This window comes from Limulus polyphemus, unplaced genomic scaffold (genome assembly GCF_000517525.1).
Source record: "Limulus polyphemus unplaced genomic scaffold, Limulus_polyphemus-2.1.2 Scaffold189, whole genome shotgun sequence".
NCBI classification, from domain to species: domain Eukaryota; kingdom Metazoa; phylum Arthropoda; class Merostomata; order Xiphosura; family Limulidae; genus Limulus; species Limulus polyphemus.
This window is the reverse complement of record NW_013665799.1, coordinates 92,296-111,820: the sequence shown is the minus strand read 5'-3', so window position 1 is coordinate 111,820 and position 19,525 is coordinate 92,296. Positions and strand designations below refer to the sequence as shown.

General features: G+C 36.2%; 2 protein-coding genes across 2 annotated transcripts in view; one reads left to right on the top strand and one right to left on the bottom strand.

The window, feature by feature from the left end:
- The window catches only part of LOC106478201 (sorting nexin-19-like), a 76,463-nt gene extending 64,965 nt beyond the window's left edge, over positions 1 to 11,498 (bottom strand). The window contains exons 1-3 of the mRNA XM_022381759.1: positions 10,397 to 11,498; positions 8,474 to 8,627; positions 2,993 to 3,216 (exon numbers count right to left, since the gene is read on the bottom strand). Coding sequence (XP_022237467.1) covers positions 2,993 to 3,216; positions 8,474 to 8,627; positions 10,397 to 10,990 — 972 coding nt within the window. The 5' untranslated portion in view covers positions 10,991 to 11,498. The remainder of the gene's footprint in view (positions 1 to 2,992; positions 3,217 to 8,473; positions 8,628 to 10,396) is intronic.
- Positions 11,499 to 18,319: 6,821 nt separating this feature from the next.
- On the top strand, positions 18,320 to 18,748 carry LOC106478200 (piggyBac transposable element-derived protein 4-like). Its single transcript, XM_013938725.1, has one exon. It carries the CDS (start codon positions 18,320 to 18,322, stop codon positions 18,746 to 18,748), a length of 429 nt encoding a protein of 142 aa, XP_013794179.1.
- Positions 18,749 to 19,525: the final 777 nt, after the last annotated feature.

Here is a 19,525-nt window from a genome sequence, read left to right as displayed (position 1 = left end):
ACCACTCAACCATCAGGATCGTCGCCTCCCCTTTATGGGTTGCCATGCACAGCAAACACGTGGGTGGATGTTTAGATCCCAAAGAAAGTAACTGAAAATACAGAACCTTCCCTGGGAGGTCCCCTCACCACGTACAGGAATCCACGTCGAGGGGAGAAGATGGATCCCCTCGCCAATGACTAGAGGAAAACCAAGTGTGAAGATGGAGAACAGGAATATCTGGATGTAACACCGATGTAACTGAGGGTGGTGAAGAAGAGACAGGGGAAAAGGTAATGGAGGAAGAAGTTGGAGCTGGAGGAGCTGTGGAAACCACAGCTGAGATGGCCAGGAAAGAGCTATCAGAAGGACTGAACCTGGAGTGTCAAAGATGAATGAAATCACTTGGAGAAGAAGGAGAATGGGAGGATAGATAAATGCATTGGTCTAATCCTGGTTGAAAACATAGATAGCCAGAACAAGAAGATGAGGAACCAGAGTCCAAAACAAAGGTAATTTGTGGTTAAGGGATGTAGCAAAAGCCTCAATGTGAGGAGTACCCCTCTGAAGTCAAAGCCCCTGGAAAACAAAAGGATCAAGAGACCACTCCATCAGATAAATGTTGTCAGGACAGGAAAACCGATCCACAACAAGAGCAAAAGCACCCAGAACATGACATGCAATAATAGAAATATCTTGTATGTGAGACCTAAAAAAAAAAAGAGCCAATGTGTGAATACAGAGGGATTGAGAATGGGTGGTGCCCTGGTGATTGAGATAAGCAACCACTGAAGAAAAGTCAAAACGAATCATTACCAGACAATTTCTGGCCAGATGGAGAAAATGAACCAAAACATGACCTACAGAAAGAAGCACCAGGGCATTGATACAATAAGACCTCTTGGCCTCAGACCAAAAACCCGAATCTTCTAACTGATCAACACATGCCTCCCCCCCCACCACCACCATCATTCCCGAAGGGATATGGCCATGAAATGTGGAAAACTGAATGAGGAGGAAGCAAGACACCCACTGACATGCGAGTCATACCTAATCACCAACACTGATCGACAACAAGAGTAGAAGGAAGGGTAATGAGAACTGACAAAGGACCCCTGCGAAATTCCACTGGTCATGAAAATCCCATGAAACAGCCCACATATTAGTTTGACCAGAGGGGATAAGGCTTCCATGGAAGATCACATCCCCAAAGCAATAGAATTTTGCAAGCTGTAATCAAACTGAAAACCCATCAAATGAAGTTGAAAATGAGAAGGGTGGGCCCAACTGAGATGTGTGTAGAAAAAGAAAAACACTGAAAATGACAAGATATTGGATAGATTGCAGTAAGGACTTCTCCAACTTAATTAACAGCCCATTATAGCCACTTCTAGGAGCAGCTGATAAGGGTAATAGACAGACTCCTGTTCGCAAAGAGTGTTCAGTAGCCAGTTGACCAAAGATAGAGGAAAGCACTTCTCAAGAGCATATAAGTGCTCTGAATTCCAAAGTCATTGGGAAAGAAAAGTGTACCAGGTACAAAGGAGGAGGAGAAAGAAATAGTAGGACAAGTCCCTCTGATAAAACCCGAAGAACCCATGAAACTGAACTGAAAGATTGCCAAAGGGTAACAATATAATATAGTCAAGCACCCACTGGACCAGAACCCTCTGGTTAGTCTCCAGTACTGTTGGCAACATGCTCATCAACATTAAATGAAATGATGAGATGAGAAAGCACTGGAAAGGAGACATGGACAAGTACATAAGAACCAGGATGGGAAAGCAATACAGGCATGTGGTAACTCCAACTGCAACAAACGTGCTACCAAAGAGGAAAGGGTCAAGTGTTGACACATAGATTACACACGAGATTCCAGTCTCAGATACGTGATCGAAAACGTATCACCAAAGAAAAAATACAGTAATCCTGAAAATAAAGGTGCAGCAAATGTACCCAAGACAAGGTCACATCATGACCCAGAAAATCCCAATTATAGTGAAACCACGTGTGCAAAGCAAGAGCCGAAAATGACAAACAAGCCAACATGGAGGTAATAAGGAATCACAGAAAAATGGAAATTAGATAAAACATAACATACCTGTGAAATCATACTTGAAAAGTGTCATAATTGGCCTATCTGATTCTGCACGAGAAGTAGGGGAAAACACAACAAAATCCAGTGGTGTAAAAAGGCTATCAAGTCTTCATCAGCCCGAAAAGGTACGGCTTTGTCAAGAGGATTAGTGGGGCAAGTTCAGGAAAAGAAGGTTGACCTGTATAATGATCAATCTCGCAATGGATAATAGCAGAAAAATCCAACAACAGGTCTCCCCCACCTACAGCCTGTGAAAATAGTGCTAGAGGTACAACACCTAAAGTGGAAACATGAACCTTAGAATTCCTTGTAGAAATATGTAAATCAAACAAAAGTGTTTGATGTAAAATATGCGTGTCAGAAAAAATGTCTGAACACGAGTACTACCAAACGAGAAGTGGTAGTTCTGTAGAATTGAACAAAGGGAGTTAAATGCGTCATGAGAGTAAGTTGCACTCTTATTGGTTGAGGGTTGACGCATAATGATTTGCACAATAGAATCAGTCAATTCAAATGGAGGGGAGATAGAAGGCTTGTGGCATACATAATAATTTTTTTTGGATATAGAGGAGAACACTGAACGAGAATAGCTATTTATGTGAGAGGAGGTAATGTGCCATATCGAAATTGCCATTTAACAGTTCTTGTGAAGTTAGCTTGCTAGATTTCTGACAAGGGCATAGTTTAGTTAAAAGCATTACAACATAAATTTTTTCTCAGATTTATCCAACACTATTTAAATGGGGGAAAAAATGCCTTGCCTTCTTTCAGAATATCTAAAACTCAAATAAAAATATCCAAAGTCTAAATGTAAAGTTGTAAAATTCAATTATAAATTGTAACTTTCATTTCCACTTCAATTATTGAAATATAATGCAAACTTTTTGTTTGTAAGCAGTGAAGAATTTTTCCTACCTTATCAATCCTTGGAACACCAACTTCATTAGTTTTTCTTACATATGCAATGCTGGCATCACCACCATATGCAAAAAACTCTCTCATCTCAGGAGAGTTGACAACGACTTCTCTACTGCACAACTTTTCAAGATAAGATTGAAGAAACACTCGACGTTCCTCAATGTTCTTTTTGTCCAATGCAGAAAATGGAGTCATTAACCACTTACTTGGTCCTTTGATGCCTTGAAGATCACAAACAGATGGTATAAAAAAAAGAGGTGATAAATGAATCAAAATAATTTGGTAAGATGAGTAAAATAAGAAAAACTGTTACTCACGAATGATCTATAAATATTGTGAAATAACAAAAAACAAGTCCTTCATATTTTGATTTTCATCATATGATACAATTCAAACACATTCAAACTTTCATATTTTCAGAATTAAAATAAATTTCAAACAGGTACAAATGGCCAAAATGTGGTTTCCATCATGACTGAAACATAAAAGTCTAAATTATAGCAGGAAAGCAAAGCTTATGTGGAAGGTGGGAAAAGTGGAATATTATGGGTGACACATGCTCTGCAGTGTGTCAAAGATGTTCAGAACTCTGAGATAAATGGTTGTTGGCAGCAGAGAGTAAACTCAATAAGGAAAGACTTAATTTTTCAGAGGTACATATACATGAATTGCATCACATATTTTGTAGAAAAATTACAAAGTATGTGAACAGTCTAATGTTTAATGTATCATAGAAGTATACTACTTAACACTGATAAAACTGTTAGGTTGCTTGACAATCTACAGTTGTTTATGCAGTGGTCTGTAACAGATGTGTAGTTTCTACTATTATATGAAAAAATATTATGTCTATGAATGTACTTCACTTTTCACTTTTTGTTGTTGATAAATAGAACTGCCTTCGATTAGCTTCTCAAGCAATGAAGTTTTTTAAAGATATATATATATATATAATATCCAAATGTCTGTCTGTCACTCTCTGTATATCCTGAACAGCTAATCATAGAAAAAAATTATTAGAAACAAAAAATGATTTTTTTTTTCACAAAAAAACAAGTGATTGAAAGAAATATTTTGAAGATATGAGCATGGAGAGAAATAATGCATAGAGAGAAATGTGTTTGAGTATATGTATTATTGTTCAGTTCTATATATTCCTTTTTTCCATATTGGTATTTTATTGTACTACATCAAAAAAATTGATTTGAATTGAATATCTTCTCTTCGACACTTTCTATAGAAATAACAACTGCTAAAAAGCACACACTTTGGTAGTGATCTTTTCTTGGACTCAGTAAAGTGACATGAAACAGCGGCATCTAGCAAAAAGATTCACTGCAGCTACTTAGCGAACCTGAGTGTTCTATTGTGCTGGATGCACCCATTGCATCGAAACCCAAACATTTTGCCAATATATTGCAGTTTCTTTTGCAATTTTCCATATTCAAATAACACATCAAATGAGAAAAAGACTGTTGTAAATGGCCCACTGGATAATTGTATGCATATGCACTCTGATCAAAGGGTTGACTGCACATTTTATATTTATTCATCACTATTTTTAGGAAAATTACCATTGAACTGTTTCAACGGGCATATGCTAGTTCTCACACAAAAACCTAACTTTATAAAATTACCTTTTTTTCATAGTTTTTATTTTGTTTCTGTTACAGTTCTACAAAAAAAAAACTTAATGCTGTGAGAAATATCAATGTGCAGTGTGATGAGTCAGAGCAGTTACCAAGACAAAAGTTGTAGCAGCCACATATAAAATGCTCTAACATTTTTACCAAATAAATCTGTAGTGTATTTCTAGATAGTGATATCAGAGCAAATAATGCTGGCCTCACAACTCCAGTAAAGTGAAGAGTCAACCCAGTTACAATAAAGGCATGGTACCCCATTGGTGATCCATGAGAACAGTGTGAAACCAAGCAGTCTGTGGGCCTAATTCAAAGAGGCTCTTTTAAAACCTAATACTTAATGCACCACAGGGTGAAAAGTAAAGTACTGAATCTACAAAATCAGTCAATCAAACAAATAGTTGATACATCTGCCTCGACAGGTTGATCTGGAATATATGTTGAATAACCATATCTGAGCCAACACTAAAAATGAATTTCATATAAAAAGGTATACACTGGGACCAAAACTTGTCTTTTTTGATAAAATCATCCCAACATCATTGCAATCAAATTAAAAATTAAAACCCAAAAATAAGTGAAAACAAGTCAAACTTACATCTATTCTCAAAGCTAGACAGGCAAAGAAAAAAAAATTTCAATTGAACAAAATATTAAATGTTAGTTTACATGATTCAGGCACAAAATTTCCCCAGAGGCTGCTGTTGCTCCAAACAGAAATCCACATCTAAAGAAAGTACTGTATAGATCAAGTATTAATTAATGAAGTTAATGTATGAATCATTCATGGCATGTATAAGTAGTGAAGGGCAATATGACATGATTATGATGATGTATGGAAGTTTTTTCTTAGTATACAGAAACTGTTGATGACTCATAAAGGTAGGTACACAATAAAGAATAAAATAAATAGTAGTACTTACCAAAATGAATATTAGCAAAGACAACTCTAGATCACCACAAGCTGGAAAAGTTGAAATCCCTTTTGATGAAGTTGTGTGAATGTGATGCAAATAATGACTGATGAATATGAGGAGACTTTTACCTACCAGCCTGAAGAATGTTATCCACAGAAACCCAACCAACCACAGCAAAGATTGCTCTGCCCAAGACTTGATGGCCAAGAAAACAGGGGAAGAAACAGAAGTGCTAGATGCACAAGAAAAGCTGTCGCCAAAAGTATCGGCAATGCTCCGGACATCAGCAACTTCCTGGTCATTGGAGAGCACGAGGGAATGGGGATGGGAAGCATACCTCCCAGTGACCTTCCGAATCTTGACCCATATGATTTTGGAACTGGTGGTAGAAGAGATACTAGTAATTAACTTAACCCAAGATTCCTTTTGGCTTTAACATCAAACCTGCCGAGCATGGGTACATGCCCGCTGATAAACTATGCAGTTAGAAAGAGATAGATACCCTCAGAAGGTATCCCAAGCTTGTTTTTGAGCCTTCCATGCCTCCTGGCAGGCAGGACTCCACCATGGATGAGGATACCATGTCAAGGTCTTAGGAATAGAGTGAGAAGCTGCCTGGACAATACAGTCAGTCACTGCTACCAAGCAGTCATCTATTGATGGCAGACAGATAACAGCAGGATCAAGTTCTCCAATCTCCTTCAAAACGATAGGAAAATGATCACTGCCCCATGGATCACCATCAACCCTCCAAGAAAAGCAGTAGAAAAGTGAAGGGGAACAGACTGATAGATCAATGGCAGTAAACGACTGACTAGGTGCATGAAAATAAGTATACGAACCAGTATTGAAGAGAGAAAGGTTGTGATCTGAGAACATATGCTCTATGGAATAGCCCCTCCCATCAATATCAGCACCACCCCAGAGGGGTTTATGTCCATTAAAGTCTCCCAGGATTAAATATGGAGAAAGCATCAAGGTCTGATTGATCATAAGTCTCTCCTGGATTCAGGTAGAGAGAACAAACAGTGATGTATGACCCAAGGAAACACAGATAGCTACGGTCTCCAAGGGTGTATCAAGTGACACAGACAAGGTGGGCGGTCGACCAGCAGTGCCAGCCCTCCATGTTCTCAACCTGTCATTTTGGTATTAAGAAAACTGCTGAAAGATGACTGTATTGGCAGGTTTCAGGAATGTTTCCTGTAAGGAAAGACAAACAGGATGACAGGAATCAATCAAGGCTTTAATGTCATCCAGACTAGAACAAAAACCTTGACAGTTCCACTGTATCAAAGTGGCCATTTTTACGAAGGTGTAGGAGAACTGGGCAGAGAAGCCTTCTGTTTTTGACCACTACGTTTTTCTTTACTAGAAGGAGGTCTATTGACCTCCATGGATCCTGTCCTTAGTCGAGTGAGCAGATCTCTGTCATTAGACTTAGATTCCAATGACTGAGGGTGTGAACGAATAATCGTTCTGCATCCCAGGGCTGAAGAAGATAGGCCCAAGTGGACACCGGAGGCCGGGCCATAGGAGGTGGGCCTAGGCAGTCACTGGAAGGAATGGTGGGGACAGAGATAGGTGTAGACATTGACTTGTCAACTCGGTATCCATTGAGGGCAAAATATTCTTCACATGGTGTGAAAAAGACTCTGACAGAGACACAGAAAGGTCCGTCTGCACTCCCACCATAGCAGTGGAGCATAGTGCAGCAGCATATGTTTGAGATGGAGTAGGGGACAATAACTTCCAAGCCAATGGTCTTCGAATTCAAGAGGAGTTTGCTGAATTTTGGTGTTGATGTTTCCACCAAGATGTCCCCAGAACGTAGCTTCTTGACTGACTTTGGAAAGCCAGCAAGCCCCTCTAATCCCTTCTAAATAAAAAAAAGGGAGACATTTGCCTTTAAGGTTTTTCTGACAAAGAATGCATAATGAGAAAACGAAGTATAGAAGCAAGATGAGTTGAAGATTGAAGGTCAGAGTCTTCAAGGCATGGTCGTTTACCAAAAAGCTGAGTTTTTACCATTTTATTTTTATTTGAATAATGGAGATCCATAATAAAAAAAAGAAACATTCAGTGCCCACTGACCCCACCCACCATGGGGTCCTATGAGGGGACACACTACAATGCCAAACAAGGACACTGTAACAATGCCAGGGTTTTGTGAGCACTATACCCAAACACCAGCATCAGACACAATGTCCACAACACTCAATGAGAATGCCCAACACTAGTACTCGGGTTGACCTTAGCCCAACAGGACTAGCCAATTAACCCTGGGGGGGCACCCCAAGGCCACCTGTCTATGGGAATTCAAGGCCAAAGAGGTGTGTTGCAGTGCTCCAGACACCACTCAACCACCAGGATCCTCTCCTCCCCTTCATGGGTCTCCATGCACAGAAAACACGTGAGTGAATGTTCATATTCCAGATGAGGTAAACTGAAAATACAGAACCTTCCCTGGAAGTTCCCCTCACCACATATAGGAATCCACCTCGAGGGGCAAAATAAATAAGGTACTCTGAGTATGTGAGGAGGGATATTCAAACCATAGATCATCATGCATATCAGAATGTCATTGCATCTCTCCTCCAATCTAGACCCATCCAAACAAATTTTCTTGAGCAACCTCAAACAATGTAACATGGTAAGGGTACGCAGCAACACACAGGAAAGCTAAAGACATTTCAATCAAACATCAGAAGTAGAAATTTCACAGCCTTACAGAACATATAAATCCTGGGGTGAAAATCTCAGAAAATGCTAAATTAATAAATCTGAATAGTCTCAAAAAGAATTAAAACAACTTAAAAACTCATGTAACTACTGACTCTCTTTTTAAATGTTTTTGTTCATGTACATAAATTTAACAGGAAAATATAATAAACCAACAGAGAGCTTTCATTTCATACCTTTCAAGTATTTACGAGTCTCTTGATTTTCTTCAAGTCGAGAATGAAGTGTGAGAAATTCTCGAAATCTCCGCTTTACTGTTGACAGATGTTTAACCCAATGTGATTGAAACTCGTCTTCATCCTCAGGACACAATATGTAAGGAGCTTCATACTATATGTATACACACAAAATATATGGAAAATAAAACTGACTTTTCTTATTCTTGAAACATACACACATGTACATGTGTAATCCTAATTTCTTTTAAACCATCATAATAGTCTTAAGCCAATATACATAATTCATTTCAAATAAAAAGCAAATTACTTTCAGAAAGATTTATACTAAATTAAGAAGATTAATTAAAATTTAAAGCCAGAACACCAGGCAATTGTATGGTGAACATTCAAAGAGAAGTGGGAATATATCATATTCTTGAAAAGACAGGTGGATATATAAAACTCAAGCATGTTTACTATCTACAATGCTAGTAAGTCTAAACAATATTTCTGAAATCACAACTTTTACACTTTTTATTTTTTTTTAATTTTAACTCATGCTCTATTTCAAAAATTGGCCAAACAGCATTTTGCAAGCCAAATGCAGCTCTTCAGTATTGCAGTGGCTTTTTCAATACTTCCAATTTCTGGGTAGGGACTATATATTTTACTTATCTTTATTTATTTATAAAAATATCACATCTCTTCTCATCAACTGATGAACAACTGTACTGAAACAATTAAACATAAATAATAAAATATCTGCAAACATACTTCTTGATTTTAATATTGTTTAATAATGTGGTTCCGTACCAATTGCAAATTATATTACTTTGACCCTTGAGTTTTAAAAAGTTGCTCATACTTGCCCCAACTCACTGTTCATAAGACTGGTTAAAATTTTAAAAACTAAATATGTATAGATGTACAAGTAATATAAACAAGTTCAGGAGGGTGGGCAACATGTGTGAAGGACAGCAGCCCCTACTAATAGGGAAAGCCAAAGAAGAAAAAGATGTGGCACAGAGCATTCAAATGCCAAAGACATATTATGTCTATAAACATTGCCTAACTGCAATCCCCAATATTTGTTTAAAAACATGTTTAAAATGTTACTAGTTTGTTTTTATACATACCCAAAGTTATAATCTAAAAATAAAACCCTCAAACTTGCAAAACATCTGGAAGTGGGTATATTATGTTTGAGGGGAAAGTTCCCCTGCCATACGGAAAGAAAAACCCCTGCAGGGTACATATATTCAAATCTACATACTGAAACATCCATACCCCATTTAATCAAAATGAATAGCAAATTTCAGACCAATGATGTTCACAAAATAAACAAATAGCAATTAAAATAACAATTATTTTATACATAACTGGCATTACCATTCATGTTTTTCAAATGACTTGATTTTTCATTGGGTTGTAATGTAATACAGTAAAATTAGATTGTATGTTTGTTTTTGAATTTTGCGCAAAGCTACATGAGGGCTATCTGCGCTAGCCGTCCCTAATTTAGCAGTGTAAGACTAGAGGGAAGGCAGCTAGTCATCACCACCCACCGCCAACTCTTGGGCTACTCTTTTACCAACGGATAGTGGGATTGACCGTCACATTATAACGCCCCCACGGCTGAAAGGGCGAGCATGTTTGGTGTGACGGGGATTCGAACCCACGACCCGCAGATTGCGAGTCGAGTGCCCTAACCACCTGGCCATGCCGGGCCCAGTAAAATTAGAATACATATACATTCAAACAAGTAAAGAAGTTCCACATTCTAAGCAATTTTAACATTGATAGGACTTGTCCCACTATTCTCAAAATAAAAAACTAAGCATCCTTAGAAGAAAGAAATAGTTAATTTTACTACTGATATTTTTTCTTTCACTTCTGAAGCATATACATGTATTTCAGGTGAGGAAAATAAGTCTTTCTAACCTGAATGCAGTATAATGTATAAGAGCCTTTTCCTTCTTCAAGTCTCTGTTCAGTACTTGAAATACAAATACTAGTAAACAAGGTGAACTCAAAATCTGATTCTAATACTTCAGTAGCTGTTTCTGGATGCTCTGATTCTTCTACCTGTTCAGGAGACATATTACATTTGGTTCTGGGCAATGAATTAGCATTCTCTTTTTTTGCTTTACATGTAAACTTCCCACACTCGTTGTTATACTTATTGCTACCAATTGGAAGAACTTGGCTAAGACGAGGCATCACCTGAGAAATAATATCAAGACTTTTTGACCTCTTAATTTTAGTTCTTGAAGCAACTGATTCCACAGAAACAGGCTGATCAGTCTTATTTGGTAAAGTTAATACTGACAATGTACCAGATCTGGGTGGAACAGATCTTCCTGGTGAAAGACTAAATGGATATTTTGTTTGCTTTGAAATTTCCAAACTCCATATATCTCTTTCTGAGCTAGATTCTTTGGCAGTGACATCAAAAATGACACTGTTTTTTTTATGAACTTCAACGGAGTCTTTCACTTCATCAACAAGGTCCTCTTGAATAATTTTATTTTTCATACTTACTGTTAATGGCTGAACTTCTGATGAATGGGCATATTTTGTAGGCAAACTGGTATTATCTCTTATATTGTTTTGCAAATTCAAATGTAACTGTACATTATGATTGGAAACTCCAGATTTAATGGCTCCCAAAGTTACACTATCACTGTTTCTGTCTAACTGAGGATTGGACTGAGTAGTGTTACGATATTGGTTCAGATTTTCATGTTCAGAGCTGCTATTGTTCACAACCTCGACAAAATCATTTTCAGTAGGGTTTGAATTTTCCAAAGATGTTGACTTATCTGAGAAAACAGTGAATATGATCCTGTTTAACCAGTCAGGGTTCACAAGAAGCTGCACTAAAGGAAGAAGAACACTGTAGGCAATTATATCAACAAGGATGGAATACACAAGTGGACAGGAGAGAACATCTGGAGGGGCAAGAACTTTAACTATTGCTGCACTGAGAGAGGTAACATGTTTATATTCTGCTTCTAAATCCACTACAGCCAAGTGTGTTACCTAGGAAAAAGAATTATTAAAATAAATCAAAAAAATTACAAGAAAAATAGTTTACAGCTTTTATTATTACTGTACACAAAAAAGAAAGTTACCATTTTCCTAAACTGAAAATGTATTTCCAAATATACTTACCTCTGCTGACACTAATAGCTATTTCTTGATTTTCATCTTTGTCATCTAACATTGTGTTCGCTTGCTCCAGTCTTTATATACCCCACTTGACTGCCCTCGGCAATATCTAATTTGCAAAAATTTATGCCGACCCTCACACGCCCTCTATGCAGGTACTGTATATAAGCACTGTATGCAGACACTAAAATCACTTTTTCAAGACTTACCACATTCTGGTCACTAACACTGGCTCTTAGTGGGGAGGAAGGGAGGGAGAGTGTCAGTAGAGGTAATTATGTTTGGAAATAAGTTTTCAGTTTAACAAAATGATAACTTCCAAAACATACATACCTCCACTGACACTAATAGCTAGAATCCAACATTGAGAAGGTAGAGGGGGCCAGTGAGGACAGAGATCATACAGAAAGCATCTGCAGAGAACATATATGTACCATGAGAAGTGGTATCAAAGTGGGAAACACCACACTACATCCAGAACAGCTATGCTCTTCACCCAGAAGTACAGAAAATTGTAAAGGGTGGAATATAATACATGTATGATGGTCCAGCCCCGACCAAACAGCCGAGGTTCCACAACTCGGGTTGGATTTAAGATGTCATGGTACCCATATCCCACGTTGGTGGCCAGGGCATTTGGACGACAGATATATATATATATATATCTTAGTGATATGATCCCTACCAGTAACCAGAAGACATATGGTGCTGAAGCAAGTCCAAATGGGAGAGCTCTGAACTGGAACACTTAATCCTCATCCACAAAATGCAGAAAACGACGAGAAGATTCTGCTATGGGGATGTGAAGATAGGAGTCTGCAACATCAAACTTGGTCATCCAAAGACCTGGTGAGAAGTGCCATTGAAGTTGAATAAAGATTCCATGGTGAAACAAGGATGCTGAAGAAAAAAGATTTAGTCGAGATAAATCGATGATAGGATGCCAATCTCCAGTTTTCTTGAGCACCAGAAAAAAAGGAGAATAGAATCCTGGATGAATGGGATTGACCTTCTCAGTGACTTGTTTGAGAAACAACTCCTGAATGGGTTGGACTCAAAGATCTGTATATCCGAGGTCTGAAGGAGGAGGAAAAATGACTGGAAGAGAGGACAGAGGAAGGGAAGAAGTAAATTGAATCTCAATTCCCAACTCCAGCACTCTGAGAACCCAATGATTGATGGTGAAAAAACACCAAATGTGGTGAAAGAGATGTAATCATCTTCCAACAGGATTTGGTGAAAATAGGTAGTCACCGATGCCCACTGGCACCGCCGCACTCTGTCTGAAACTTGTCAAGAAAAAGTGATTTTACTGTCTGCAAACAGTGCTTATATACAGTACCTGCATAGAGGGCGTGTAAGGGCCGGTGTAAAGTTTTGCAAATTATATATTGCTGAGGGCAGTCGAGTGGGGTAAAAAAAGACTGGAGCAAGTAAACACAACATTAGATGGCAAAGATGAAGATCAAGAAATAGCTATTAGTGTCAGTAGAGGTATGTATGTTTTGGAATTATATTTTTTTGGGCTTAGAAAAACAATAGTAATTTGCATGTTTTACAAATTCCTTATAATACTTAGAAAAAACACTTGATTGTAGAACATTTTCTATATCAGTCCCTTTATCACATTTATAATTTATGATATAATTAGAGAATTTAGTATATCAATATTTGTCTCATAACCACTATATAAAATTAAGTTACCCTTTTTTTCTAGAATGACTGCAAATTGTAACATGAAACCACAAATGTTTACTCTAAACAGCTTAAAGCTTGTAACAGTATACATCTATTTAAACTTAATTTTGTTTTATTGACCTTTGAATTGTGTCTAATTAATAATGCCACCATACAAGTTGTAAATCACTCAGTGAATGTAGAGCTAAATTTACTGTATCGAATTACATAATGCAGGAGCTGTTTGCAAGCATACCTCAAAGAAAATTGACTATTTTTTTTCATTATTTTACCTAATCTAACCTAACAAGTTTCTAATTTTTTACATTCTAGTTACTTTTATAATAATAAATAAAGAGCATACATGAAAAACAAGAAATACAGTACTTACCCGTATCCTCTTGTTTTTTTGCTGTCTTCTGTTGATGAAACTTAAGCCTACTTATTTTATACCAATGGTACTACTACATTAAATAATTGTTTATTTAATTATTCACCTAAGAATACAGAATAATAACGCAAAAAAACAATGTCCTATAACTATCATAATTCTTCTGGCTATCTGACTAAGAAAAAATTTCAAACTGTACGACAAAAACAGACAATTCCCTGTACAGAAAATAACATAATATAATACATCATTTGATAGATTAAAACTTTGGCTTTCTAATGGTTATAATAATATAGTATAAAATGTCAGACAGAACTACTGGTAATTTGTGAAAGAGAAAATGTAACGGGTGGGCATGGCAAGTGGGTCTAATTTTCTAGTTTATGGCTTCTTAAACATACAAGTTTGAGGGGTATAAAAATTATGATTTGACTGAGTAATATCTAAATTATAATGAGTAATTCTGGCTAAATTTTGTAATTCTTGAAGGGGTGGTAAATATATTACAGAAAAGGGGATACCTAGAGAGCAAATGTCACAATTCTCATATTAGGAGAAGTTGAAAATTTTTTCAATACTTCCTTATAAAATTAAAATTTAAAACTTGTATATTAAAACTTGATTTATTAACTACATTTTGATGCCAAGTTTATCCATATACATTAATAATAAAGTAATTTAATGTAATTTTAAATGAAATTCTGTAAAATGTTGTGACATGCACACTTTGACCTACCCATTGCAAAAGAAATAAAATACTGTATCTCAAGTCTTTTTGCACTTCATATGAACATAAAAAAACCTTTCAAGATAAATCTGATACTTTGATATTAGCAAAACAATTTCATAGTACCTCTTAGCTTTGTCAGTAATTTCCTAGATTTATTTTTGCATATTTAGATAAAACTCAAACACTGATTTTACTGCATGCATGTTATTTCAATTATCTTACGAACTAAGCATTTTTCATTAATAAGTAGTTTAATCCCTCTGTTCATCCAGTTTGAAAAAGGTGCTTTCGATTGGAACACAAACATTTGGTATAAATAAATAATTTTCTCATTAACCCTTTGTTAGTCAAAAAAAACATCCCTAGTTTCATAAACAATCTGCATATTTAATTTAACAATTCAATCTTCCTTTCTCACACAATAGCTGGTTTTTAAAGAGATATGCTTTCCTACAATGGGAAACATGACTTATTTTGGTACATTAACTCTATAATTTCACTAAAAGTACCATATGATAAAACATACTGTACATGTATAAAGCCCCATTTGAAGTAGTATGTGCCATTTTTATATATCTCTACCTGTACTGAAGGAAATATACCAGCATATTAGAAAAAGTACCAAGGTGGGTTACCAAAATTATAAACATGTACATGCAGTAGCTGAATTAAGTCATGTGTAACATATTATAAGAAGTTTTAAGTTTTGGACCTACATTCTTCAAAATCTCAACTGGTTTTACCACATGATATCAAAGGCAGGCCTCAACAAATATTTTCAGATCTAGGGGTCAGTCCAAAAACTTAAGAGCCAGGTCCAATATAGAAAAGTTATGGAATATATTTTGAGTTGGTTGTGTGGTTATGGTACGAGACATACAGTTTTACACTAAAAAAACAAAGGGATCATTATTAAAGTTTATCATATAACATATATTAAAGTTCGACTTCAATAGGCGCAATTATTAAAATAGTAGACTAAATAACTATAACTTAGGTGGATTCTTTCAACGAATGAAAAAAAAATAAAAATAACCACTGCAATATCAATAGACCAAGAAGGTTGTTTTGGAATAGATCTAATTTACTCATCACTACAACAGTGTACTGTACAACAATAAGCAAAGGCCTTTTGGTGTGCTTAACTTTACTTCATAGCTGTTTGTATCAGGAAATGGTGGCTATATTTATTTACTTTCTTAGTAACAAGTGCATGCTAATGATCACATAATATCAACAACTACTTGATAGTATTGCCTGAACTAACTGCCTTTGCTCCTGATTGGTTGAACTGAGAGAAAGAAGAAACAAAATGATGCAAAATTAGTAACGTGTTGTGCAACTGCAGAGCTTCATTCCTGAAAAAACATGAAGTGTTGAATCTGCCATGAAAATCCTAGAAACAAAGTTAAATTTCACACTCAAAGAATGCGAAAATAGTTCCGGATTTCCAAGAGTCCAGAACTGTTCTAGATTCAAGTTCCATGTAGCACATACCTATGCATAAATAAAATGGGAGAAAATACTGGGCATCCAAATGAAACTTTTAGTCGCCATGGTGACCTGGTATTTGTCAAGTATTTGTCAAGGCCTGATATAAGAACAATTATTTTTAACAAAGGACTAGTTTTTAGCAGTCTTGTGAAAATTTGAAGAGAAAAATCTATCAAATAGTATTAATCATTTTCAACTTTTGAACATAATCAATTACTTAACCCAATGATTAACCCTTTCGCAATGGGCTCAGTATAATACACACAAATTCGTATACACATTTGCACAGGTTAAATATTTATACTATAACTTTTAATTCAGTATGTGCATTATCACAAAGTTTGGTATACCTTTAGTTAACAGTACAAGTCTTTTGTACAAAAAAAATTAATTTCTTAATGAAGTATTTTTACTGAAGATTTGTTTGTGAATATATTGAGTCTGTTTCTTTACTAGTGTGAGTGCAAGTGATTTTCATGTTATGAATAAAAATACTATTCTTCATCCCCAAAATTTCAAATTTCTTTTGTGTAATCTTTAAAACCTTCCAAATACATTTAAAACATTTGTTTTTAGTAAAACTATATCTTATCAGTTATTTAATGATATACTTGAGTCTTCAGCCTGTAGACAAATCCCAAATGTAAAATGAAAAGACAAGTTGTAAAATTAGAAATAAAAGGAGCAGCTGTGCCTTTTTTTTCGTTATTATTGGTCACGAAGTTTCAAAGTACTTCTCTTACAAATTTGAACTGCTAAACATTTCACATTTATTTTACCAGCGAAATATGATACTCCTGAAAGCAACAAAGCACCTGCAAAAAGATAGTCAACTCAACCCCTTCTCCGAGAGCAGGATGTCTAATGTATCGGATTATATATGCTAAAACGTTTTCATGGAAGATTCAGAGTAATCACACTGCACTTAGAATCAGTGAAAACATTTATGCTGACAACAGGATGTGTAACTTATCAAGTTATGTATGTATCCTACAGTCTTCAAAACAAGACTTTTCAGCACTAATTCATCAACCAATAAAAACTCAGGATTCAGTATTACCTATCACACTTGTTCAGTTTCACAAACATTATAAGTCTAGTCTTCTTTGGAAAACATTTTTACTTTTGCAGCTAAAGAGTTTAGAAGTCCTCTTACAGTTGTGAAACACAATGAGTTGTTACTGTTCAGTGTAGCTGTTTCTGTATTTTAGCATATCCTGTACTGCTTCTATAAAGCAAATATACACAGAGAATACATGTAATGTTTTTTTTCCTTTTAGAAATGGATAAACAGTCAGTAAAGAAAAAAGTGGAGCAACTGAAAAAGAAGAAATATCTTTCTGAGAAAGAGATTCAGTTCCTCTTTGATCTTTCTCTTCATCAGAAGAAACAATTCAGTCAGACAAAACAGATGTTCAAGTACCTGATGCTTCAATTTCAATGCCTGTGACTGAATCTGTTTACAAACCCAAATGGCTACTAAATGTTGAACCAGCTCTTCTTGACTCTATCTTATGGACAGATCAAGATGTAGCTGGTGAAATTCATTTTGATGAGGATGTTCCTTACTTCCCATGGCCAGGTACATCAGAACAAACATCACCAACACCACAGGGAAGAGGCACAGCTAAGAGGAATAGAGGAAGGGATTGAGCTCCAGTGAGTGCTTCCACTGATCCTTCCTCACAGTAGAAGCCTATTGTATTAAATAACAGTTGTACATTGGTAAAAATCATGAGAGAAGATGAACAACAGGTACCTCCATTCAATAGAGGTGAACCTGTCTCCCGATAGGTCACCTCTTTGAACAAACCAATGGAACTTTTCATACTCCTTTTCAGAGTGGAAGCTCTGCACCTAATTGTAGGTGAAACAAAGAGATATGGGCATAAAACACAAGTAAACCAAAATGAACCATCTCAAAAGAAAAAACTGTCATGTGGAAAGATGTTACTGTTGAGGATATCTTAGCTTACCTTGGCCTAGTTATAGTTATGGGCCTTAAGACTCATCACTCTATTTCTGACTACTGGTCTACCTATCTTCCCTTTCATAAGTCCTGGTTAACTAAAATCTTTTATAGGGACAGCTTTTTAACTATCCATAAACATTTACATATTAATAACAACTCTAACACTCTTCCTAGGACTGACCCTAACCATGATAAACTTTTTAAGGTTAGACCAATCATAGAACTTCTGAAGTCCTTCAGTTCTCACCATTCTCCTAACAGGGAACTGTCTGTAGATAAGCAAATGGTGGGTACAAAATGTAGGATTGGTTTCCTCCAATACCTACCAAAGAAACCAGTCAAGTGAGATATCAAGTTTGTAGGTCCTGGAAGATGCTGAAAGTGGATACTGTTTAAAAGTTCAAGATCTACACAGGCTAGGAGGGACAAATGCCAGCCAGAGATTTAGCAGATAATGTTGTCATGGACCTGATGGACAGATTTAATATACAAGGACACTCTCTTTTCATGGACAACTTCTACACTTCCCCTCGTTTACTTGATAAATTGTTGGCTGTTGGAACTTATGCTTGTGGGGCATGGAGGAAGGACAGACTGCATTTCCCATGGGAACTGGTTGCAACAACCCTACAGCAAGGTGAAGCACAATGTTTTAAATGTGGAAGTCTGACAGCAGTGAAATGGACGGACAAACGAGACATCTATGCCCTTTCTACTTTATACTCCAGTGCCATGACAACTAGAAGAAGAGGAAGGGATGCTGAGGTTACAAAACCTCAGCTAATTGTAGACTATAACAAGTTTATGGGAGAAGTAGACCTTAATGACCAGTTCCTCAGCTACTATTCAACTGGATGAAGGTCCAAAATGGTACAAAAGACTGTTTTTTCCAGCTTTTGGATTTGACCATAGTCAATGCTTTTATTCTCTACTGAAAGACTAATCAGCCGGGACTGTCACAGAAGTCCTTCAGGATGGAGCTGGTCACTTCCCTTGTTGAGTCTCTACTTCAGAGCAGACCCGGTATTTCTGGTATTCCACTTACAACATCTGCACAGAACTCTCCTCTGAGACTCACTACTGACAGGCATTATCCAATACTTGTCAAAATAGGTAAAAAGATGCAGACTGTGCCTTACAGACAACAGATTATTCACAAAGCGTAAACACTGTGATGTGTATCATACCTGTGATACTCTGCAAAGAAGTTAAGCTTTTACTTAGTACATAACCAAAACTGCTTAATTGTCATTACTGATTTATTTTGCATTTTATAACATAAAATAAAAATAAATCTGTTTATGATACTTTCACTAAAATATTGTTTATGTACCAAATAAAAGTGTCTGATCTTTTCCTTTTACAAGTACAGTTCTTTCTTTTCCTCTAACAAATAGTTTTCTTTTTCTCTAAAATCTAACAAATATCTTAGGCAGTAGCATCTTAGCATTTTTATTGTAATTGAATGTACAACAATGTTTCCTTTTTACAATGTTTTTTGCTTGAAGTATTTTTGTAAGGTTTTCTTTTGTTATTCATACACTTTCATTTTATAGTTTTTTTCTGTGCAGAGCTTCATGTATATTTTCTGAAAGTTTGTCATTCTCAAACATATGTATACAATTCTGTATATCA

Excerpts from the sequence above, each read along its gene's own strand:
- LOC106478200 (XM_013938725.1), top strand. The coding sequence starts at position 18,320 with ATGCCAGCCAGAGATTTAGCAGATAATGTTGTCATGGACCTGATGGAC.